Here is a 26364-nt window from a genome sequence, read left to right as displayed (position 1 = left end):
AACAGTCTGCACAGCAGCCAGGTTGGCATAATTCTGCTGTATTGTATGTGTTAAAAAATATGACTGATGGTGATAGCCAGTCTGCTGAATTACATTTACATATAGATTCAAATTCCCATCAACAAGTAATAATAGCACAGACCTGAAGCTCCATACTAGTCACTAAGACATGCATGCACATGAATTCTCAGTCATTTTATAACTAATACTTGTGCCTTATTGAGGAAGGCGAAAATGCTTGGTGTCCATCAGACTGAAAATAGCCTCTGTGCAGGGGAAAAATGAGGGATCCTTTGTTTCCATAAAGAGGAATTAAATATGTCACTTTAATTTAGTAGCATACCAGAAATGGTATGAATCGACTGCATGCTTAAAATCTTGGGCTACTCTCTGAACTAGTTCTTTCTGTTCTATTTAGTTATAAGTCAGTAATAATAGATTCAACGTGGATGTCCATACGTCCAAATATATTTTTTAGTTCAGCAGATTAAATCTTTTTGGCAAGGTGTAGGCCCTGGATTTTTGTGATCACTTTCAAAAGTTTCATTGATATAGCACCTCCTCGTGCATCTGAGTGTCTACAACTTCACACTTCAGTCAAAGGATTAAGGTCACCAAATTGCAGTTGGACTTTTTTGAGCCTTGGTGGCCTGAAGTTGTTTCCAAACACCACGGAATCAAACAGTGTGCTCCAGAGCTGCTTGAAACATTGATCATTTGAAAACTCCTCAATAAACACCTTTTTTTCTGTTTTTAAGCAATAGAATACATATTCGTATATTACTGTGTTACTCTCTTATTCTGTTTGTGCAAATTTATTTTCCTCATTTTTGTGAATTATTATGTATTTACTTTTTACATTTTTTCATATCCTAAGATGGACTGTATATATTGTTTCATAGTTTGTGCAGTGCTTGTTTTTAAGCAGAAGGAATTTAATTTCACTTGACATTCAACCATAACATAAATAACATTTAGTACATCAGGCTGGTACAGTAAAGTGTAACTGACAAAATATGTCTAAACAAAAGAAAGTCAGAGAATAAAAAAAAATAATAAAAAAATATTTCTAAGCAGCAAAAAAAAGTTTTTATATTATTGCAAAAACGAGTAACTTGCCCGGTGTTTACATACACATTATAGTTAAGGCAATGTTTTGATTCGATTTCCAAACAAATACAAACATGCGTCGTGTTTTACTAAATTTTTGATACTCAGCGACCCTTTAAAAGATTAAATGGTACTCTCAAAACTTCTTCACAAACCTTAGGGGCACACAGTGAAACGTTATGCTCAGCCAACCATTTTTCAGCCTGAAAGAACCCGGAAGTTGTTTGTGTCCGTATCTGTAAAGCCGCAGAACGTCTCCTGTCCGTTTTAAACCTCCAGTTTGTTAGTCGGGTGAGTTTATCCTTTGTTACATTAAGTATTCTACGCACAAAGTAACTGCAATGTACTATTTCCAGTTTTGTTCTTGTCTGTGACGTAAGCGCTTCATTGTTTACATCCGGCGGTTCTGCTTCAGACACGTGGGGAGACACGCTAGGAATTACTATCGCAACGCATGGAAGTAATTACAAATTGCTTGTTAGAAGTTTTTGCTTTGTGTTTAGTTTTATTGTTTTCACTTTTTTAAAAACATAGTTAACTACGTCGCTCTCGACATAGCTAACTCAGGGCCATGTTGTGCATTAGCTCATAGCATGTAGCTGTGGCAAGAGCTACATGCTATGTATCTCTGGCAATTACAAGGCTAACTTTACTTAGAATTCATAATTGGGTTAACGTTAATATAGCAAAAAGTGCAGATCTTCATATTTTATAATCTGGAACGGTAAATGTCTGATATGTTACGTGTAACCAACATGTCTCAACGTATGAGACATAAGCTTGTAATTTTATTACCCGCTACATGTCACATGAGCTCACAACTGGCTTAGTTGCACATCATTATTACAAACATTTGCCTTCTTTTCCATTCATATCTCCATGAACAAATGATGCAGAATATAGGCCGAAGGAATCATACCTCGGTTTATTACCTACCTACAAACTGCAGCATTGTTGTCACCATTTGGTTATGATTGATAATGACTGTTATAGGTGGATCTGATATTCTGACAAAGTTAAATGCTAGTTTCTTAAGTTAAGGTGTGAGAAATTCTAATGTATAACTCAAAAAAGTTACAGTATAATTAAAAAACAAAGTGTAATAATTAAGTAAAAAATAATGATCAGTTAAGTACCAGTTAATGTGCTCATAATATAAGGATTAGAACTAGAAAGCAATAACAAGTCTTAGAATATGGAAATGGAATAGTGGGCAGTATGCAAACTAGAATGACCGTTAAAACCCTTAAAATGCTGAACCAAAATAAAATTTCTGAATTTGTATTTTTATTTTTTATACTGTTGTGCTATGAAGGAGAACTTGTTGCCACATTAACGGATGCTAAAAAGCTGTTGAAGAGCCTGTAAACACATGGCAATCAAAATATCACTACGAACAGGCTGCACCGTAAAATAAAAAACATTGTCGATTTCTGTCTCTGGGCCCTGCCAAAGTGCAATTCCCGTCCTTTAAAATCCAGGAAGACCCTTTTCTCCATCCTTATAATCTCCAGTGGCCAGCCCGTGACTGGGAGCCAATCATCTCCAGCCATCATGGCACAGACACGCAGGACTGGACAGAGTAATGGGCCAGTGCTCCTTTCTCTGTTTCAGCTGCGTTTGACTGAGATATACAATGTATACTGTTCCAATTACCAGTTGCTTTAAACTACCGGTAAGTTGAGTTCAATTCATGTTAAGTCAGTTCCCAGTAGGATTTAGTTAACAAGTCCTTATGGATTTCAGAACAAGATCAGTCTTTGGTCTTCCTCTGATTGCTGATGGTGTGTGTTCTCTTGCTCTAGTAAAAAAGTTTCATCCCTGATCTTCTGATTTGTGATATTTTGATTCCTACAGGTCTTTGAACTTCAGCTCCTGTTATGAGTTGACGTCTGTATCTATGAGTTTGCCTCATGTGGTCTGGCGGGATGTACAGTCCATACCATGTTGGGGAGGATCTGGAGGATGCCATCTATCAAGAGGATGAAGGGGACTCTGAGGCATCAGAAATCAACAGTGAGTTGGAGTTCCGTCTCTACAGCCAACTCCACTACTCTTCAAATGCTGGGGACATGGGAGAGCTGGTGGACACAGTCCAGGAGGCAGAGGGACAAGTCCTTCAGCAGCTGGAGGCAACTTCAGAACCTGCAGATGGGGACAAAGAAAATGAAGAAAGAAGAGTTCTGTCACCAGATGCAAACAATATAGACCTGAATAAAAAGAAAATAAAGCAATCCATTAAAAAGAAGAGAAAAACTAATCCTGAAAAGCAGAATTTGACATTTTCTTTTGAGGAGGTCATCGTGATTGACTCCAGTCCTGAAGTCATCTCTGTCTCTGATGACAACGATTCCAGTGATGACACAGGTGTCTGCAACTTAAAGCAGCACAGGTCACAGCGGAGGCAGACTTCAACGCCTTCTCAACAGGTACATGCGGTACAAGAAGCTATATGTGACCTGCAGCCTTTCTATTTATGCACAGCGTGTTCGGAGATGGATAACTTGTTTAATTGGTCTTGCTGACTTTACAAACTAATCTCGCCTATTCACAATTTAAAAAAGAAGAAGAAATATCATAAGAGCCCATGTTCTGTGTCCCTTAAGCCAAAACTTTGAAGCTTGTGTCCTTCAGCTTGTTTTATGGTGTTTGTAGTATTTTAAATGTTGTGGTGTAAAATTGCGTTGTTTATGTCCTTAACTCCCCTTTGCTTTGAAAAATCTTGATTGTATTGATTGTTCCTGTACATGATTTTTGTTTGAACTAGGAAACCCAGAAAAGCATCAGAGCTCTTGGTACGCTCTTGAGCGTGGACTCTAGCAGCTTAGACTCTGATTCAGGAGACTCAGGGTCCAATTTGGGCTCATCTGATTCATCAGATTTGTCTGATTCGGATGACTCGGATGACTTGGAGAACTGGATGATTCTGGGCCGAGGAAATCAGGACGGGGACCAGTCCATCTCACTAAACCTTGAAGGAAAGTTCGACAGTAATGCGGGTGAGTTTTTCCCCCTTTCCCTTTTTTGTTTGTGCATGTACAATGTGCAGAATGAAAACAATGACTATTTTCTACAGCCCCTCTCATTTGCTACACTTGACTCACCTGCAGTTCTTAGATAACCAGTCAGCCCAGCAAGGAGCTTGCATGTCAAACTGTTGGTGCGGCTTATTCTACACCTGTATTTCATCACTATTCTCTATCATTTGAAGTCCAAACGCTGTGCAAAGTATCTTTGTTAGTACTGAGGAAGGAATAATCCGATTGTTACACCCTTACATACAGCACCGGGCTCTCAATGTATTAGGAATTTGCTAGCTCGTTTCTCTGCATCTTTAAGTATGTTTGTGTGCATTATGTTTTGATATGTGCACGAGGGCTCGTGAGATTGTGAATATTTGTGTTGATAAAATATTCCAACTCTAATCAACATGCATGTGTACACACACACCAACAGTCATAACACTAATGCCAAAAACAAACAAACGGAGAGACAGCAATTCAGGAGGAGAGGGAGACGGGGTGGGGAGAGATGGGAGTAATCAAAAATGAATAAAAATATTCACCACAAATCTCTTCAGATCTGCACATTATCTTAACCTGCAGCCTCAGCAGCCTCTCTGTCTCCTCTGCTGCCCCCCTTTTCTCCTCTACCTAACACTCTCCCATTTCATTTTTTGCCCTGTTTTGTCACTATTGTTCTCTCTCTCTCTCTCTCTCTCTCATTCACTCTTTCTCATTTGAATTTCCCTGGGCTGATGTTTCTGCAAGAGTGCTCACTGCCTCTGCACCACACAACTGGGCTAAAGGAGGGGGTCTGGATCTAGTGGGAAGGCTTGAGGTTTTGGCCCAGTTTCTGGGAGGAAAGAAGGATTTCAGGTCCCTGTCTCTCTTTCTCTCCCTCTTTGGCCTTCGTCTGGCTTCTTTCTGTGATCTTTGGAGCTTGACCTCATGTCTGCACATGGGGGGTCATGGGTGTGGTGACAGAGGGTCTTGGAAAGAGAGGAATGGGGGATGGTTTGGGTAAAATAATAAGGGAATTGAAAGCAAGAAATGTAGAATTATAGAAACTTACATCACAAGTTTTGATTTCAATAACTGATTTCCTTAAAAAATAACTATATATATTTATAAATGCCACAGAGCTTCACTAAAATATGTTGTTACTGTATTTTTGATTAATGCAGAATTGTGTGCGGGTGAAAATTGTTTACAGGTTAATTTCGGCATTGGCCCATTGCTTTTAGAAGATCTATTGTCACATTAGTTAGGGTTGGATAGAAAATCCAGATATTGCAGATATTTTTTGTGTGGCTAACAATAAGACAAACATTTGCCCTCTTATAATTTTGTAATAAAATGATATTGCTTAGAGCGACCAACAGCATGCTGTTTTTTTGAGGCTTCCTTTCTATGTTAAAGAAAGTTGTCCAATTTTTTATGGGCACTTTACGAAGGACCTTATGTGTTTTATGTCTCACCGTCAGACACCTTGAGCTATTTTTGGCTGGAGTTCTAGCGCGTCCCTACAGAGGTGAGTAGTGGTAATTTAACAAAAAGTATCATTGGAATATGAAAGAACCTGCAGAATACAGATAGCTTAGGAAAATTATATTATTTACTGCTTTTTGAAACAAATCTTGTGTCAGAAAACACATACCTGTGTTATCTGTAAACAGCTATAAAACTCTTTACAGTTACCATTAATAGCACACTTGCTAAGTAGATAAATCTGTTCTTTTGAAGAGTCTTTCTGCCTACACGGAGAACTACATTTTCATTGAAACGTTAAAGTGTTTATAGGACAAACACAGATGGTGGTGTGACAGTTTGAGGATATTTTTTAATAACCGGTAATACTCAAATTAAATCAAATTAAATTTGTATCCTACAGTGCTTTAAATATGGAGTTTCACAGTCCATCTCTTACGTTTAAAGAGTTAGAATAACGTTTGGGTAGTGGACTTTAAATTTGACTAAAGATATGTGAATGAGACCACATAAATGGTATTTCTTTTATTTTTGTACCTAAATAATTTGAAATATTTCATTGGAATGTAACAGAATCGTTACAAAGGTCTGGCTGTACAACTTTACAGATTTAAGATTTGGCTTTCTTTTGGCTGGACTAGATTGAAAGAGGATGGAAGAAGGCAAATTTCTAGTTCAGAGATGTCTGGATGATTTTTTTGTGGCCACTACACCCTTATTTCTTTAACACTGGGGTGTTTGACACCAACTATCTGGTGTCTGCATGCACAGTTTATACTGTGTTCCACATTGACTCCTGTGGCCTCGTTGGATTTTGCTTTTTTTTTTCCCTCCACCAAGAGATGACTTTATTTGACAGCTGGTGCTTGTCTGTCTGTAAAATAAGCAAAATAACTTGAAAAGATGTAAAAGGGTTTTGATGAAGTTTTTTTCAAACGCTGATAGTGGGCCAAGGAATAGATCATTACAATTTTGATGTTTTTCTGAATTCCACAGGGACTTTCATCTTATTACTGCTATGGATGCGATGACCCACATTTTTCCATTTCCACTCCCAATACCTGAATTTGGATATCTGCAAAAAAGAGCTCTGTTTGCTTTAATATTATCGTTATTGTTTATTTTATATGAGGCTGTAATAAATACATATGTATGAATGCATGTCCCAAAAGGCATCTTGACTATAGTATGAGATCAGAAAAACAGAAGTCACGTTAACAACAAAATTATTCCTTGTGCTCTCTCTCTTAAGTTATTTTTATTTTTTTTTCAAATGTTTGATTATGTTCATGGTATTGTAGATTGCAACCAAGCTTTCACCTCTCTGCATACTGGCTTTGGACACATTGCACATTGCTGTCTAGCTTTGTGTCGTTTTGAGCGTACACATAGTGGACATTTTGTATGGAAAAGCTCGCTACCTCCACGCTGCTCAGTGCTAGCCTGCTAGCTGCCGGTGTCTCAAGACACAAACCTCCGTGAAGAAAATCCATTCTAGAGTGTTAGCAGCACAGCTGGCAGGAGTCACTTTGGTCATTTCAGCAGACATCATAAAAGCACAGACAATAACTCATTGATCAGAAATTTATGCTGGTTGGACTGGAAATTTCTGATATGTGAACTACGTTAGTGTTGGCACTTGATACTGGATCGGCTTGGCTCATCCCTAACTACCAAATATATATATATATACTTCTACTGGTTAACTGGTACAGTAGTTATCTATAAGTTCTGCGGCTGACTCCTTGAACCTTAAGCTAATCAAACTAAACCGCTAAATTGGGAATTGATTACGGAACTGATTTCGGTGATGGGCAACAATACTATTCCACCTTCAAGAACACAAGAGTACCACAATGAATTAACCACCATGGCCTCGGCATGCATCTCTAATGGGTAGGGTGTCCTTAAGGAAGACAACTGGGGTCTCTCTCCAAGTACCTGCAGCGCAGAGTCCCGTGCTCTTCGAGTGCTTTTATTGTCCTAGTTTGATTTGTGTCCGTGTTGAAGTGTGTGACTTTGCATCAGAGTAACGGGTTCTTGCAGCAGTGACTAATAGTATTTGTACGCCTAAACTCCATCACCGAATCACCATCAAATTACATTTACTACACTTCGTCTCCCTCTTGTGCCAAACAGAAATTGAAACCATCCATCCATTTTTTAGCTTTGACTTGCATCTGACTTCCAAGCAGCATCACTTGTTTGCATCGAATCAAATGTTTTCGCCCACACTTGCTATCTTTCCCCTGGCTGTACAGTGGGCAGCTGCCGGTGGGTGGATCTCCGAGGACGCCGGATAAGCAAAGGAGAAAAGATAGTAGAGAAAAAGGGTTGAGTAAGGACTGTCTGTCTGTCCAACAGCCATGGAGTAGCAGCCAGATGGAACAAGTGAGGAAAAAATCAGGCTTTGCAAAGTCCAGCTCACTACCTCTCCCACCCACAGAGGTGTGTGTGTCTGCGTGTGAGAATGAGTGCAGTGTGTAGGCGGGGTGAGCTGAAGCTAAACTTTGTAAGTGGTTAAACTTGACTCAGTGGTCACAGTTCCCCCTCTGCACCCCCGCAGTTCTTGCACCATTTTTTGTCCCCTCGGTCTTGGTCAATGCACACCAAACTTTGTTTGAGGCTTAGCGTATCAGCTCTGGCTTGCTATCAGGGTGGCCGATCACATCTCGGCGTGAGCGTGTGGGTGTGCGCATGCTTTATTGAAAGCCTCGGATGAGAGAGAAGAGTGTGTTTGTGTGTTTGCACCAAAAGGTTAGATTTATCTCACAAAGAAGGAAGGTAAGTTCATGTCTTCTAATGTGTGTCTAAAGCAGTTGTGTAGCGTCTAAAACCATGTGCAAGTGAATAATGCTGCTGTCGGCCTTTCATCAGCCTGCCTTACCACACATGCCAGTGTACTGTACAAAGAGGGGGAAGTATGGATTTAGTTGGCTTCTATGTGGATTTATAGCTGCGGGCATCAGGAATGTAAAAATGAGATTACAACCGCGTGTTGGGTACCACAGGAGGTGTGTGTGCTGTGTGTGTGTGGTGTGTGTGTGTGTGCGGGTGCAGAAGAGAGCCATGGATAGGATCAGCTCTTATCTTGACTGCCCAGTGCTACACGAGGTGTAACACCACACCCACACCCCCACACAATGTGTTTGAACAGCCACGCACGCACACACGCACAGAAATCATTGTACCATAGTTTGATTTGTATTATGCAATTTTACAGAGAAAATTTAAATTTGACCAAACTAAACTTGGTAGTATTATTAGCATGTTTAATCAAAGTTATATTAAAATACACTGGAAAGCCCCAGTGTGTTTTTCTGTCATACCAGGTACTTGCCAATCACGCCCAATACAATACAAACCTGCTGGTTCGGTGTGGTTTTACCGTGGTCGGAAAATCTGTATATTCTGATCCGTTAAAGACAAAGTAGTTCAAGCCAGATGACATCTTTTGGTCACGGTATGTTTATTGAAACAGAATGGACATTATTTCCGTCTCTTGGATTCCCAATTGTTGTGCATCCTCGTGTCTTTTTATGGTAATAAAAAGCAACTCGGGAATCATTTAAACTCGATCAGAAATAGCCGGTTAATATTAATTTTCCACCCGTCGAGCATGAGGTGGACAAGCAATGGCGACATTTGATTGAGGGAAAGTAAGACAAGAGCGGCAAAGCTGGACAACACAGGCCGTCAGAATGTTGTTCACTTTGTTTCCAGGCTATGAGATGGACTCGGATGGCCCGTTAGGCTTTCTGAGCCTCATGTTCGCCTTCACCGGCTAATGTTGGCGTCACGCTGTATATTTTTATTTTTTAAAAAGCATAACTCATTTCAATGTTGCTGCTCCAGGTTGGATAAAACATCTTTGTCCCATATTCTCAATGTGATAGAAAGCAAATTTAAGGCTCTAAGTCAATGCAACAAGACATTTACATATTCATGTAAAGACAATGTAGATTTTCTCTCTGTGTAAAGAATTTTTATTTCTCTTCTTTTCCAGTCTGAGTTTATTTATGCAACAGTCATCTTCATCTGCAAGGGACAAGCTTCCTGTCTGAAAGTTGTCATTGTCAAAATAATTTATGAAAATTTCTCTTTTTTTGTTATTGGAAACTGACTGAAAACACCCACAGACATTTGTGGTTTCAGCTGCAGGTGCTCATTTGTATTAATGACACTGTTCTTCAGAGTTTTTTGGGTAGCACTTACATGTAATCAAGTAGAAAATGTGTTAAACACACACTCACTGCTGCTTGGGTATTTTAAAGTAAGATTAATTTGTGGAAGGACGATGTTTAGATTTTTAAAGTGGATGCTAACTAAATAAAATTGACAGTAGAGTTGAGTATATGGATTTGCCCTAATGAAAGAAAGGCTTTAGTGAAAGTGATAGGGTGTTGGAGTGTAAAGGTGTGTGTATGTCTATGTGTGGACTTTCTCCCATCAATGTCAGGCTCATCACACATAAGGTGAACCCAATAACCAAGCCGTACCGCACAGGAACAAAGTTTTAACATTACCATGTTTTTTTTTTGTTTTTTTTAATGTGTTATTTACAAGAAAAAGAGTTAACTGTGGGGTGTTTTGTGGACAGTACATCTTTATAGTGTTTGTAGCCTGAGGAGAAGGGTATTAAATGGGAGACGCTACTGTAGTGTGGGGGTGGGGGTCCTAGCCTTCTTCTCTAACCTTTATTTAAGCAGGATATCCCATCGAGAGTGGAACTCTAGTCTGAGGAGACCTGCAACAGACATTGTGCCCTAAAGCTACAGGATGCCCAGGATTTTTAGAGAAATGCAGAGAAAACACAAGGGTAGCGTTCATGTGTGACTGAATCAAAGTTGAGTTCCATCTCCGTTCTCCTGCGCTAGTCATTTACTTATTTACTGCCATTTATTTTATTTTAACTTATACCCCTTTCATTTTGAGGTTGAGAGAAATGTGACAGAGAGAAAAAAATAATTTACAATTACCAATAATGGTTATTATAATTAAGCAATCACTTAATAGGAAATCAAATTATTTAGGGGGGCTGGAGGGGGGGGGGGGGGGGGTCCCATGGGACTGCATTAATTTTATTTCACTGATTTGGCCAGGACACTTTCTCCTTATTGTCTTTCTTTTTTGACCTGGGAGGGGATGTCAAGAGGGCTTTATTAACTGCTAGCCTAGGGTGGTGGGGTTTTTGTCTGGGGTGGGGAGCTTGAGGAAGAAAAGGGTTTGGAGCAATATCGATATTAATATTAATATGTTTTGGGTGTCAGAGAGAGGGTTGAAGGAAAAAATGACTCCCGCTTTTCTGGCCACATTTATCTCACGTCCAGCTGTTAGAGGTGGAAGTAAAAAAAAGTTCCGTTCAACAGTCAACAGTAGGACAACCCCAAGTACACAAATATACACATTGTTGGTTTGTACATGTGTTCCGGCATGCAAAAAATGCCTAATAATAACTGGGCAGTGTTTTTTTTTCTTGAGGTCTCAGAGGATGATCATGTGTGTGTGTGTGTGTGTGTGTGTGTGGGGGTGGGGGGTGGTAAGAGAGAGGGCGAGAATCTTGGCAGTGCACCACACAGACACACAAGTGTGCCCGTCTCCTCTCCAGAGGCTGCAGCCAGTGTGTATGTGGTCATTCTAAGACTTCCCGTGTCTCTTAATTAAGGCACTCGTCAGACAGATACCAGCTGGGCCTGGTCTGGCCTCGCTGGCACGCACCATATTTCAGCCCATCCCTATCGCTGAACACTTCACATTTAACTCGTTCTGTTCCTTTTTTTGTCTGCTCCATCTTTGCTGACCTTTTTGATCCCCAGTGCAGCAGTCTTTCACATTATACATGATGCTGGTGTAGTAAATACCGTGTGTGTTTAAGCTTAAATGCTTGACCTTCTCTTCCCACCTGCCTTCAGTAATGTACTAATTAGGAGGCCCATTTGTATATCAGAGTTTGCCAGTTAGTCAGCCTTTACATGCCAGGCTTTTGGTGGCACCGGGGAGGCACATCCCAGCGTTTAAATGAAAAAAATGTCACCTCTTTTCTGAACAATGGAGGGAAATTTCAGTCAGCTCTTTAGGTCTTAGTTCAGTCTCTCTTTTGTTTCTAATTTTACAGTTTTCTTTTTTGGCATTGTTGGAGATGTGAACGTAACAATGAAATCACAGTCTGGCCAAGTCTTAAAAACAGTGAAGCCGTATATATTAATCCATTTTTGCCGTCAGCGATATTGAATTTTAATGTGGCTATTTGAGGACTCATTATTAACCAAACCTAAATTCTTCGTCTGCACTTTCCTCCAACACTCTTGGCCCACCCCTCCCACCATCCTTTTCTTTACTCTTCCACTCCCATTCCTGTCCATCCTCCCTTTCAGCGAGATCAAACCTTGGTTACGTGGCTGTTGCTATGCTGGGCTCATGGGGTCGGGATTCAAGGCTTTCCTTTGCTAATCCGGCATCTGCAATCTGTGGGGTCAAACCTAACCGTCTGCACTGTATCTACATCCTGCATATGTTCACTTCCTGTTGATTAGCAGTGCAATGTGTTTGTATGTTTTAATTGGTAATTAATAGAGAGTTGACTTAGGTTTTGTTGGTAAACACATACTTGGTTGTCCTTGGACACCTATTAACATGGTTTGTAGTGAGTGTCTGAGAGTCTCAGCTCGTGCACTCACTCAGGCATTAGCACACCTTGGCAGCCCCTTTATAGGATTATGGTTAAATGGAATGTTGAGATTTTGGGGCCAAGCTGCTGATAAAGCCGGAGTCTGCATTGGGAGGGAAAATTAATTATTGAGGATAAAATCAGGGGAAAGGAGATAGTTACCAATGTGCAGGGAAGTCATTGATATTTTGGTGCAGCTTCCCGACAACATGCAGTGTTCAGCACAACCTCGCTCTGTGTGTGTGTGTGTCTGTGTGTGTCTGTGTGTCTGTGTGTGAGTGAGACAGAGAGTTAGAGAGACTGCAAGGCTTTCCTAACTTATAGGCTTTTGCCTGGAATCCTATCCCAGACAACCATTTGAGCTTTCTATGGATTTTAAATATTGATCAAGGTTTTTCCACAAAGTCCAGCCAGTTTTGGTCTTGTCATTTTTTTTAAATTGTGGATTTTTTTCTATTATTGTAGTCTCCCCAGAATAAAATTAGAATTTTGAGCACATGTAAAATTTCTATCTAGTAAAAAAAAAATGTAGGCGCTCCAACATAATCTGTGAAATAATAATTAACAGCATTTTTCTTGTTTTCAAGATATCGGTCTCTATATCTGTTTTTGAAAATAAAAATAGTTTATACTCTTTAAGAATTCAGATTTGAATAATTTGTCTTTAATATTGTTTATCCAAAATTGGGATAAATTATTCCTTAAAATAAATCCTCGGAAAAAAACTCAAAGGTCTTTTCATTCCTTAACAGGGATTGTGTTGCATGAGCTGTCTGAGTGTTGTATGTTTGAAACAAAATTACATAGAATACATCTTTCCTTCTTAGTTGTACATTCATCTCATCAGAGTAAAAATGATGAATTTCATCAGGTATTAGAATAAACGGTGAAGAGATGAAGAAAATCAGCTTAGTGGTCACAGTATTTCCACTACACTTGAACACATGCAATCTTATTATACTATTCATCTTTCACAATTATAATATTTTTACCAGCAGCTGAATAAAATACATGTTCTTTCAAAAATACTGAAGACCTGTGATTAACAGCACTGCTGTATATGTTGCTATATTGGATTTCTTGTACCAGTAATAATGAAAATGTTATCGGCAAGAGTTGAAATCTTCAGCTTTTTTGTGGATCATGGAAAATAGTAAAAAAAAGTTTCGCAGTGTTGCCACTGACAACTCGCACTGTTACAAATGAGCTTTGAAGTAGCACCCTCGCTGACCGGACTTTCTTTATCTAGGCACATTTGCATGTGCGTGCAGGTGAGCTTTGTTTTTCTCCTCCTGAGTACAGATTGATCAATAGTAATTGGTTTGAGTGTCTCAGGCCTGCGTCTCTCCTTTGTACTGTGGGCCTTTTGTAGCTGGGTGACACAGGGCCAGAGAAGAAAAGCATGAAGGAGGGAGGGGGGGCTGACAGCAAATGGAGGATGTTTGCAAGTCGACGAGCATGACTGATTTCCTCATCCAAATATCCGGATATTTAGTCAGCATTACTCACTAATCTTAAAAAAAGGCCTTCTGTCCCTTTCCTTTCTTCATGCTCCATATTTGAGAGTTTTTTGGTGTGTAACTGTATTCGTGCAGGTTGATCTTCAGGAGGTGAGACCGATAACTTGTTAGGCTGTACAGTCTTAATGGATCTCTTGGCTCATCTTCTCGTGCGGACCTACACAAGCACACACTTGGAGTATCTTTACATCCCCCTCCCTCACCGTTCCGCCTCTTTTATGCCTTCCATAAGTGATGTGTGTTGAGTGAGTTCAGCGAGCTCCAGTGGTATTAGCAGGGAGGCATTAGGCATAAACTCTAAGGTATATTAAAGCAACGGCCCTGTTGTTCATATAAACACACCAATTCAATTTAGCCTGCCCCTTGGGGAATGGGATTTAGCTGCTACCAAGAAGAGGGAGGGAGAGTTGTGAGGTAAGACAAGAGGAGGAGGTAGAAAGGAGGGAGGCGAGGAGAGACGGAAGCAGCAAGGGGGAATAAAGGAGAGGCAGAAGGGGAGGTTTGGGCTCAGATGGAAAGATTGGCATATGGGAGTGGCATGGTAGATAGTTGTTGGAATTCATTAGCGTCCTGGCATTAACTACATGACGTAAGGGCCCCTGAGGAAGCCGAAGGGCAGCCGGAGCTGGGGCACCGTTGCGTTATGTGGGAAACGCTACAGTTATATTATTCAATCCAAATTCAAATGGGCTTGTCAAGAAAGCTGCCACTTTTTATTAGCTGTCAGAGAGAGCGAGGTGTGGAGAGAGCAGAGGGGAGCAAATTAAATGACAGTAAATACAATCGCTTCCTTTTCTTCCCCTGCCGTTCTGCCTCCCCTGCTCGGTGTCTTTAACACACACTTGAAGATTTTTGACAGCGAGTTGTTGTTGGACTCTATCTGAAGTTTAGGCTCACCTGCCTGTCAGTCAGATGCAGGAAGAACTAATTAGTTTGTTCATCACTAAATAATCTTTAGCCAAGATGGAAACAACTGAGCCAAGAAGTGGATTTGACATGAGGGAATCATGGGAAGTCAAAATGAGGGTTGGAAAAGGCCCTGATAGAGAGAAGAAGGGATTTTTTAGGAGAAGTGGGGAGGGGATGTGGTGTTTCATCCAAGAACACACACACACACACACACACACGGAACATTCCAACCAGCCTCTGTCCGTCGTGCCCCCTTCAGCCAGGCATAACCTCCGCCATCTGTCCACACATTTCTCCACCTCCTCTTCTGCCTCCTTGCTTCCGGCTCTTCCTCTTCTTCTCTCCTCTTCCACGTCTGTACTTTTAAGGCCCCACTTTTAATTTCAGATGGCATGTAAAGACTATTCAGAATATTTTGGCCGATGTGCCGGTCAGGTTCTTTTTCTTTGATTTTTTTTTTTATACCCCAGATAGAAAGTAGAAAATTTTGAAGCCATGACATCACACTTTTAGCGCTGTCACGTGACCTGGGAGATCAATGCTCGCTCCATCAGGTTAATAGATTGAGAATCCCGTGTTATATTTTTGCATTTCAGAAAGGGAATTTCCAACCTTAACATTTTAAAAACGGTTCATGCTGCTGTCAGTGTGTGTTTTTTTTAGATGTCATATTCTAAACATTCACATACTGGAAGTTATTTTGCAGCCATAGATAATAGTAATTGGAACTATATTTGTTCTGTTTCTGAAGTGTGTCTCATACTTCAAACTTTACCTGATAAAAGCTTGATGTATTTATAAACTGTATTTGAAAGAAGCAATGACGGAGCCATATTAGGAGCTCCTGCTCTAATCCTCTATTGTTCTTTGTCTGTCCTCTGTCCCACAGAGGGGCTGCTCTAATTAAGGACTAATAATTGTATTGTTTTATAAGGTCTGTAGAGACGAAGATTCTGCTCAATAATTCTTTCTGTCCTCCAGTGTGCCCGGCTCGTCAAGGGCTATCTCACTAGATGAAGCAGAAACCTACTGTGACTTCGTTTTCTTGCGCATTCACGTGTGTGTGTGTGTGTGTGCGTGTGTGCGTGTGTGTGTGTGCGTGCGTGTGTGTGTGTGCGTGCGTGCGTGTGTGTGTGTGTCTCTCTCTCTCTCTCTCTCTCTCTCTCTCTCCTGTGGGGCATACAGTAGGAGGAAGGAAAAAAATCAAATCTAAATTAAAACTTTAAAGCACCATTATTTAATTACCCCAAAGGCTATGGATTTGATGGGATTGAGGTTGGTGTGTACGCGCATGTGTGTGTGTTTTGTTTCCTCTTGCATTTTAATTTTTATAGCTGTTCAGTATTTCAGTTATTCAATTTTCCCTTTCTCCTCTGTGTCTATATGAAAGAGCACTCCTGGATTTGTGTGTGTGCTTGTGACCACAGTCTACCATGTTATTGGTGCACGTACGCACACACACATATACACACACATGCACAGGCACTTTGAGGTACGCAGAAGCGCCAGCAGATAAAAGGGCATTATGGTAAATTCCACTTAATGACAAATTTTTAATTTGGGGAACAGGGTCTGCTGAATGGAGCTTAATTACTGGGGCCAAAGATCCCTTGAAAAAATAACCCCCCCGACATGCCCAACCTGCCTGATAATGGAGCCTTCCGTAAAATGCCTCAGATTAACCAATGCAGTTTGCCCTCCCTCCGTCTTTTCCTTCCTGTATAATAACAAAAATACCAATCATGAAAATTCTATCTGCCTCCCAGCCCCCATCCCCACACTTCTCTTTCCCGCCTTTCTCCCCTCCCGCCCACAGCCTGGCTCACTCCCGCTGGAGGAAATTCATCAAAATGAAATTGAGGTTGCAACTCACTGGTTTTATTAAAATATATTTGCCCCTGACACACTGGGTGTTTGTCTATTTGCTCCAGAAGACAAAAAGGACCTTTTGAATAATGTAGTAACTTTCATCAGCAGGATGTTATGGACACATGAATGTTACTTTAGCCCTAAAATACACTTGTTGATTTACTTTTGTACTGGAGGGTGATCTTTCTGCAAACAGACGTTTTTAAGAACCATATTGACGCTGTTTGATATTGTTCCCTCAACAGATCGGTTAGATACAATGTCAACAACAGTTTTATGCTTTATTGGGATGTCAAAAAATAATGAGAATGTTTCCTTACAATTTCTCCTACAAGCCACCTGGTAAACAGGCGAATTGTTTGATTTGTTTTTCTGTCTTAGACAAGAAAATTATTTAAATCAGTTTATTTTGCTCGACTAAGTTAATGTTTCTTCTCAGAATTACAATATGCTGCAAGTTATACAACTAATTGATTCATCAGGCGTTGTTCTCAGCTTTGTTTCATGATAATGAATTAGTTCTATATTCTTTAGGGGAGGTTTTGGCTCATCTACTTATAGAGTTTTCTTGTTATAATATTTTTAAACAATTCCCTCTGTATTGCATAATATAGAAATACTGTCACCCGTGCCATTTTGTGAATCAAAGCGATTAAAGATCTATTAAATGCACTACAATAAAATTGGATTTTTTTTTCAGTTTAAACTTACCATTGATTAATACGCCGCAATGATAATCAACAGACGCTATCTGGAATTTTGGTCAGTGCTGAAAATGAATTGTACAATGGGGAGGGTATTATTAAAATATGCTGATGACATGTCAAACCTGAAGAGAAGCATGGTTTCGTCTCTTTTTTTTAAAACTGGAACATGTTTATATTATCATATGCAGCCTGGCTCGCCGCCTTGGCATACTCTGGTCCCGGTTGTTGTGTACAGTGATTGGACCATGCGGTTGCCATGCGGTTGCCAGGCCGCGCCCCTGCTGTGTGGTAATTGGTGTCTGTGGTATTGCCGTGTGGCAGCAGTGCCGTGAGTGACAGTTTTGGCCACCTGCCCTGCTCTGACTGCCTTCAGGGTGAAGAGGAGGTCACACAGGTCTGGTAGGGGGGGTGAAGCCTCTGCTTGTCATGTGGGACAAGGGGGCTCCAGTGAAATATGTGATGGCCCAACACGGCCTATTCAACAGGACCAGGGCAATGGCATCTGGTGGCGTTTCACCTTTTCATTAAGCTGCAAGTGTTTGATCACAGCTGTTCCGTGATCATCAAAGTTCTGAACAAACTCACATGTCCTCATCAGTATGTTGAGCAATTGTTTTAGCTTGTCATGTGATTGAGGTTATTCGTTTAGTATGTTATGTTGTTGATCACAGTAAAACTTTTGAGGCCACCTTAAAGGTTGATGTCAAACAGCTTTGATCCTGCGGAACTACTGATCTAGTCATTGCTGGACTTCCTGTTCTGACCAAACCCCCCTTCCCCCTATTCTGGCAATCAGTCAGTCTTTCCTCTACCTGGATGAACTTGCTGTTGGTGGCTTTGATACCCAGCCAGTTTCTCTTTTGTTGCCTTTTAATTTGTTGCTCTGGCTCATACTGATGGCTGTTCTCCCCCACCCTCACACTTTCCTTGCAGTCATTCATCTCACTCACTATTCGGCTCTCTTTGCTGTGTTTTACACCCTTAGCCAGATTTTTCTGCTACACAAAAGAGCAGTGAAACACTACATTGTGTGTGGGTGTGTGTGTGTGGGGGGGGTGTGTGTGTGTGTGTGTGTGTGTGGGAGAGACAGAGAGAGAGAGAGACATGGACTCAACCTTGCTGAGGGCAAGGTTGATGTCATAAAGGAAGGATTCGAACATGCACACACTGCACAGTCCCGCCCTCTCTCACCATTGTCATGTATAGTGTTGCTAATCTGGCCTTGTTGCTTCAGTGTCAAACTTACCCTGCATTAGAGGGTTAGTCCTGTCTTTGACCACCAGGCCCTGTGTACTTTCCTGCCGCCCGGTTCGTTAATGGGTCCAGACAAAAGGCAGGAAGGTTTGAGGTGCCTGTTTAAGTGTCGGAACAAGAGGGACGTAGGAAAGGCAGGGCGGGTTGAGGCAACTTGTACACGTACGCATGAAATACATAGTATTGGCGTCAGTCAGTTGAGTGTGGTTGTCAGGAGCAACTGCTCCATGCTTGGCAGGATGTCTTGACATGCTCTGTCTTGGAGTTATGGCTGAAACCGCCTTGTCCTGCCATCTTCTCATAAGCCTTAAAGTTGGTCTTTTTATATTCCCTTCTTATGTGTGCATGTTTGTGCACATGTGCGCATCACCCCAGGAGAGCCAAGTGTTCACGGTTCATCAACCACACGTACATTTTTGTTCTCAATTGTAGAAAGGGCAGATTAAGAGCACGCACACACACACAAACAGGACTATCACGTTGTGCCCACACAAATTCTTTATTTTGCTCTGTTCTGCTGACTGTGATGAACTGGCACGCTGCCTCCTCCCTTTGTGTCCCGATCGCTCAGTAATCAGTATCTGAGAGACAGACAGGTAGCATCTGTCGCCTTCTCTCCCCTGATCTTACCTCCCCGTTGCCCCCTCTCCCTCTTACCAAGTCATTGTGTTAAATTTCCCCGGATGATGGAGCATTACTAACATTTCTCTTTACCTGTTCTGCCTGTAGATGTGCTAAAACTGAACAACTGTAACTAACATGGCAGCGGCCTCACGACTCCAGTCAGCTGCCTGGTGAAGCCATCTGCTTATTTAGCTCCAGACTCCTTCAACCCAGTTGGGCCTTCGTCAGACAAGTAGCGCTGATGGTTGGAATTGAACGGGGGCCTCAAGGTTGATTAGCATAGTTTGACCCAGCATACAGACGACACCCCCCACCCGCTAACCCTGTCTTTTTTCCCTCCTCCACCCCTCCACCCATGTGTTTGATTCCTCGGCCGTGACAAAGAGCTTTACTCTTTATGTGTGTTGGTGAGATGGGGGGGCCCTTAGATTAAGGGAAAGCTTCCTGCTCTTTATTTAAGGAGTCCCCCCGGGAGATCTTTGGGAATGACTTTCGTTGAGTCACTAACATCTACACACACGCGCACAAACTTCCGCACACACTTTTAAGTCTGCTTTTTTTGGGGGGGGTGAATAGGTGCTCTCTGGACATACAGCCTATTAAAGCTTCTCAGCCTTGCATCTAATACTAAATAGACAGCGAACTGTTCCTCCAGGTTAACATTTACAACTGTGATAAGTCCAATTCCACCAGTTCGTTCTCAGAACTAAAGAAGCCTCTCAGATAAGTGGTTGACTCCCATGTATATTGTCACCAGGGACCCCACACACACCCCAGAACAATAGTGAACAAAAAGGTAACCACAGTGAGCAGCTAGTTTGCTGTGTATTTCCTCCACAGATCTCAGAGTCCTTTCCTGTTGCGAACAAAGGAACAGACATGGACCAGTTTATCAAATAAAACCACAAATAAAGCAGCGGTGTTAACGTACCACAGTTACTATGAAGACGAGTTGGAGCAACTTTTGTGTAGACAGCTTACGTGCATGCATAACTTACGATTTTAAGGTTAGTTCTGTGGTTGCTGAAAGAAATAGGAATGCTTAGAATGTTTGAATCATTCTCTGATATTGATGATTGATTTGACAGAAATGTGACTCCATAACAGTGAGGTTTTACATAAATGGAAGAAGAACTGATGGAAGACGAATTGGTTAAAAAAGGGTCGATGTTTACAATAATTTGCCTCATTTTGAGTAAAATAAATCCATCAGGCTCATTAAATGATGTGGCCAACCAGACTTGATCAAATTCTTAGTGACATACATGAGGTCACTGCATTGTGTTAGCAGGTCCATGTGCTTCTGACTCATATCTTTGATTATAAACTTGCATTCAAGTGTAAAATTTAAAATAATAGCCATCCTTTTTAAAGTCCATTTCTGGATGTCATTCTGGAACCCCACACCCCCCATGCTGGAGAAGGCAAGAAGAGAAAAAAGAGACGGAAACCAGAAAAAGGAGAGCACAGGCAAAAAGCAAAGAATGAGAGGCTGAGCAGAATTGTGATAAGGACGTAGCAGGCGAGAGAAGTAAAGGAGGCTGTAATATTTGATTATGGCTCAAGGCTGCATGTTTGTCCAAAGGCTAAAGACTGTCGACCAGCTAATCAGGGGGGTGGATGCGCCAGTATGTCTGTACAATACGTGATCATGAAAGTCTACAAAAGTGTGCAGGTTTTGGCTATCATCAGATAATTTATACTGTGTGTGTGGGGGGGGCTTCTTAGTTACACTGGCTGATTGTCAGTTACAGCTCTTTGGGCCTGAGGAGAATACAGTGGTGTCCCTCAGGGCGCTGTTAGTGCCACTCTCATACAGATGTGCCAGGCTGCTTCCCTCTGTGTGTGTGTGTGTGTGTGTGTGTGTGTGTGTGTGTGTGTGTGTGTGTGTGTGTGTGTTGTGTGTGTGTGTGTGTGTGTGTGTGTGTGTGTGTGTGTGTTGGGGGGAGGGAGGGAGGGGGGTCTGTCTGACAGGAAGTTAAACTAAATTTGTCCGTTTTTATTAAAGGTTAACTTGGTTCATTAGGATAGAAAGTACATTTCTGTAAAATGGAAATGTCACTTCCTTAAAAGTTGAAAAGTCATTGCATTGACCATTTCAGCTGGTTTGTTCGAGTCACTACTGACATAAAAACTATTTTTGTAAAGCCTGCAATTGTATGCATCCACTGTAACAAAAAGGATCTTAAATCCTTAATATTGGATTTGAATTTAACCTAAACATGTTTTAAATGTCCCAACAGACCTTGAAGACCCAGAGGACTGGTTGGTCTCCAACAAAGACAAGGAGGTAGGTGGCCAGTTCAGTTTATCAATATTTTGCAGAGACAGGAAGTCCCCCCATTGGGGCTCGCCACCATGAGGACATGGCTGATGTGTGTTGTGTTTCAGGCTCAGATCTACAACAGAGACAGAGATACCAGGGCAATTGTTCCCCAACTATCTCACAGATACTACACAAGCAAGAATGTCCAGTGCAGAAACTGCAACAAGTATGGACATCTGTCCAAGAACTGTCCCGAGCCTAAAGTCAGCCATCACAAATATTCATATTCAGCTGATTTCCCTGGGTGAGCGGGACAAACTGATGTGTCTTATGTCTTTCTGGGTAAATAGAAGATGATGGCCTGCTTCCTTTGTGGCATCCAAGGCCACCTTGCCAGTCAGTGCCCCAATAAGCACTGTAATAACTGTGGCCTGCCGGGTCACCTCTATGATTCATGTACGGAGAGGGCATATTGGCACAAACAGTGTCACCGCTGCAGCATGACTGGACACTTTTTTGACGTAAGTACAAAGTTTAAGACTTAATATCAGTGTGTGCTTGTCAGGGTTCTGTCAAAGATGAATCTGATTCATTAATTTAGTGAAGAGTGTATCTCAGCTAACACGTACTGTACGTGTCCAGATCTGTTCAGCTGTGACCTCCTGAGGTATTATCAACTACGGTTGTGCTCTCCCTCCCTGCATCATCCCTGCTGCACTTTTCGTCCTAGGCCTTGTTGACTCCTTGAAACACAGTGTTGATGCTTCTGATAAGTCTTGGTCTCATCCATCCAGGTGACTTTGTTCCAGAAGTTGTGAGGCTTGTGTAGTACCTTGTTGCCACACCGTAAGCAGGCTGGTGGCGTTAGTAACAAGCTGTTTCAGTGGACTTGAACAAAACTGGGCTACACCCCTGTGATGCCAGTTCCACATCTGGAGTCTAGGGTGGCCGCTTAACCTTAGTTTATTTAAACCTTTGTGTGTCAGCCTGTGGGGTTATTATCCAGAATTTTTTCAGGTATGGTAACTTTTGATTGGGGCCGTTTGTAGTAATAAATTATTTCCTATGACCACTTTGTTTTGTTTTAGGGGGTTGTCTAATCATTAGGTTAACATCTTAGCTATGCTGTTATAGGCCAAGGCTGTCAGGGTCCAGAAACATGATCACCTGACAGGCCTCTGTCACCCCACTGGGTCATGGTTTCCTCTCCTCTCCTCTCCTCTCCTCTCCTCTCCTCTCCTCTCCTCTCCTCTCCTCCTCTCCTCTCCTCCTCCTCCTCCTCCTCCTCCTCCTGTTAAAGGGGAGTTTTTCCTTGCCTCTGTTGCTTGTCTGGGGTTAGGCCCTGAGATTCTGGAAAGTGCCTTGAAACAATTTTGATTGTAAAATACGCTATATAAATAAAAATCTGATTTGATTTGTTTTCTGCACAATCACACCAATATATCACAAATACTGCTACAGCTTAAAATATATGGAAATGTCTTAATCAGTCATCTTGGAAGGTGGTACTTATTGTAAACAATCCGTAATATAAGAAATATTATGAAAGCACCCATCACTTGTATAAAATGTGCATGCCCTGTCCTCTTCAATCCTCCTTTCAAATCCACCTCTTTTTCTCAACGTCTCTCTCTTTTACTCGTAATACCAATCTGGTAAAGGGTGATCAGGGTCAGCAAACGCTGCTGTTCACATTAATTGATACACTTCAGTAATTACTGCTCAGTTATGTCTCTGCCATGCTGCATATTCCAGCTGTAAGCATGTTTGTGTGTGTGTTTGCACATGTGTGTGAGTTGGTCTCTGGGTAACTGTGTGTATGTCAGCTTTGAAGGGTGAATCTAATGACCATCAATGACAATTATTCCAGCGCAGCATTCATTTCCTTGCCCATTTGCACTAATGTTACAGAATGGGGAAAAAGCCAGTGTGCATGTTGGTGTATAGTCCCCCTCTCTCTCTCTCTCGCTCCCCCCCTCCCACTCGGCACCTCCCTTTCTCGCCCTCTCTCCCTCTCATGTACTCTGCTCTGTGTAATGGATGAGTAACCAGGTGAACACCAGAGGGAGAGGGGAGACCAGGACACGCAGCCTGTATTTTCCTCCCTCTTTCATCTTCTCTCCTTCACTCAGTTTTCCTCCAGATTCTCACATACAGTTTCTCCTCTGATTTACATACTGTTGCAACAGCAAACGAAGGTGCAAACTTATATACTATTGTAATTAGCTTGTTTTTGAAACACACCACTCTCCCTCCCATGCTGACAAATTATACTGTAGATCTTAGCGTGTGTATTCTGAAAAGAAAGAGAGTTGGGGCTCCGTCCCCTGGGTCTTTCTGTGTCTCTCATTAAAGACAGACGGTTGATGGAGCGCGAGTGTGTCGCTCGCCTCGCCTGTCGCCCCCCCCCCGACAACAACACACTATCCTGGTGGTCTGGAGGGAGGGAGCAGGAGTGGGTGTGGTGGGGGGTGGGGGGTGGGGGGAGGGGGGGGGGACAGAAAGCTAAAATGAGAGTTCTTGGAAGATGCAGCTGCCGAGATCTATCATCACTGTATTCAAATTCAGACAACACAGATGAATCCACAGTTCTAAGCGGAACTTACAGGCTGCTTTATTTTTTTCTCTTTTTTTTTAAAGTTTGTTGCATGTTAATTGTACATTTGCGTCTGATGTTGTATAGTTGTTTTTTAATAAAACCTAGCCATCCCCATGAAACAGACCCAGCTCCCTCTCATTTGCTGTCTGTCCCTCTCACTCAGTAGGTGTGTAAGTAGATAAATCTTGTTGCCCGCGGCGACTGCGGCATTTTCAATTTCCCAGTGGAAAGTGGCGGCGGTTGGGGAAGGATGTTGGAACGCTTAAAGAACAGCGTGGCAAAGCCCCGAAGAAAATGCTTTAGCCACAGTGGGACAAGATGACTGACTGCTTTACTTACTGACTGTTTGAATTACGAGAGAGAGAGCCACCTATCTGTCATTTAATACATCTGCCTAAAGGTTTTGTGTTCTCTTTAAATGTCTGTCTGTTTATTGATCACATCTGTTTGCTGCTTCCTCTTAGGTCTGTCCGGAGATCTGGAGACAGTATCACATCACCGTGAGTATCCTGCAAAAGCAACACCTGCCAAAAATATTTCTGTTTGTACGGTAAGCATTTTGTCAAAAGCAACATGTGAATGATTTACATTTCTAGAGCAGAAAAATCAAATTAAAATCTGTTTGCATTCTTTTTCACTGGCTATTCTTACTTCTCAAACCTTTTTTGGACATCCAATAATCTAACCTGTGAAACGTCCCTTTTTGGTGAATGATCTCCAACTTATTTAAAGGAGTTGATGTGCATTTATTGCATTCATTTCAGAACTATTACTCTTAATTTAACACAGTTGCAGCATTTCAAATTCACTTTGTTGGTTTGAATCGAGTTTATTCACACTTATTATGAGATCAGGTAAATAGGGGGGGCTGTTGTGCCACAATGACTCTCAGCTGCACTTTTCTCCTGGTGGGGTCTCCTAAACTGATTATAAATGAATGTTCAGACTGTGTGCACTTCAGAAAGACCACAGCAGAGAATGACAGAAAGGGTCAGCTTACCCAGCCTTGCCTACCCACCCCACCCCCAGGCCCGCAGGTACCTATGCAGGACTTCCATCCGGCTCAGGAAGACATGGATTAGTTGAGGAATTTGATTAAATGCCCTCCCACAATAACGAACGTTTTCCAATAGTTTGACGGAACATCACCCTCTTTTATATGCAGGACTGTGAAGGTTCCAACAAACCAAAAACCATTCAACTAAAATACAAAAATGTTATATACCGTATTTTCGCACCCATAAGGTGCACCGTATTAAAAGGCGCACTCTCAGTTACGGGTGCTATTTCTGTATTTAACATACATAAGGCGCACCGCAGTACTGTATAAGGTACTGTATAAAATTTAAGACAAATTTTAAGTGCGCCTTATGGTCGCGAAAATACGGTATGTGATTTTTCATCAACTAAAACGAGGAAATAGTACTGTTTTACCATTACATCAACAATGAGAGCATCAGATAATCAGACTTGATATTGATGAAGAACAGTGGAATATTATTGCCCCAACTAATTGGACAGGTCATTTATCATTTGTATTTTAAAGACAGAAGTTTGCACAAACACTGGAGGCAGAGGTGTGACACGATCACTCCAGATCAATAACGTGCCTGTGATTGGTATTGACTTTGGTCTGCAGGAGATGAGTGAACCATGGTGGCACAAACAGCTGAGAAGATTAGAGAAGTGCCAGGAGTGATGGGAAACTCTTTCTTTCTTTCCCTCTTCTCTTTTGCATTTTCAACCTAAATGCACGTGTGACATCTGTGCGCGTGCACACGCTCGTAGAAACGGCATGTCAAAGAGCAGAGAGCTGTGTGACAGTCACATAGGCCATATGTCAGTGGGGATGCATTTACTTACTTGTGTGTTTATCCAAAATTTGAAAAAAATAACTCAGTTCTCTGAATGTGTGTGTGTGTGTGTGTGTGTGTGTGTGTGAGCGCACGCGCGCACATCTTAGTGTGGTGGTGATATAGACCTCAGCCTAAGAGAAAAGAGCAGCTTGTTTGTCAATTAAAAGACGTGATAAAGCATGAAATGGGCTGCCAACACCACTCGGGACAGGGGAGCAGAAGAGAGAGTGCGAGAAGACGGTGTGTTTGCATGAATCTTGGCATGCACTGTGTGTGTGGGTGTGTGTGTGTGTGTGTGTGTTTAGGGAGGTCTGTCACTCTCCTCTATGGAGATTAATTAGCAGGGGCTGTCTAATGAAAAGGCAGCATCGTTAGCGCTAGGATAGCACGGCAGGAGAGGAAGAGGGAGGAGGAGGAGGACAGAGGAGTTCCAGGGGAGATGTTGGCAGAGAATATGGAAGTTCAGATTTAATTGTTGCTCATGGTGGCTGCT

The 26364-nt window shown here is 41.8% G+C and overlaps 1 protein-coding gene across 3 annotated transcripts in view; it reads left to right on the top strand.

Moving 5' to 3' along the window:
- The first annotated feature begins 1281 nt into the window (after positions 1–1281).
- Positions 1282–26364, top strand: part of zcchc7 (zinc finger, CCHC domain containing 7) — a 34506-nt gene continuing 9423 nt past the window's right edge. Inside the window, exons 1-7 of one of the 3 annotated variants that reach the window (XM_057034983.1) lie at positions 1282–1401; positions 2968–3539; positions 3878–4109; positions 21394–21440; positions 21542–21679; positions 21767–21937; positions 24480–24515. In XM_057034983.1, the coding sequence (XP_056890963.1) occupies positions 3024–3539; positions 3878–4109; positions 21394–21440; positions 21542–21679; positions 21767–21937; positions 24480–24515 (1140 nt within the window). In that variant the 5' untranslated portion in view covers positions 1282–1401; positions 2968–3023. The other 2 variants (XM_057034982.1, XM_057034984.1) reach the window with 2 other exon arrangements.

The sequence above is a fragment of the Takifugu flavidus genome, chromosome 6 (assembly GCF_003711565.1).
Source record: "Takifugu flavidus isolate HTHZ2018 chromosome 6, ASM371156v2, whole genome shotgun sequence".
Lineage (NCBI taxonomy): Eukaryota > Metazoa > Chordata > Actinopteri > Tetraodontiformes > Tetraodontidae > Takifugu > Takifugu flavidus.
Note: the sequence above shows the minus strand (reverse complement) of the source record. Positions and strands in the feature narration are given on the sequence as shown.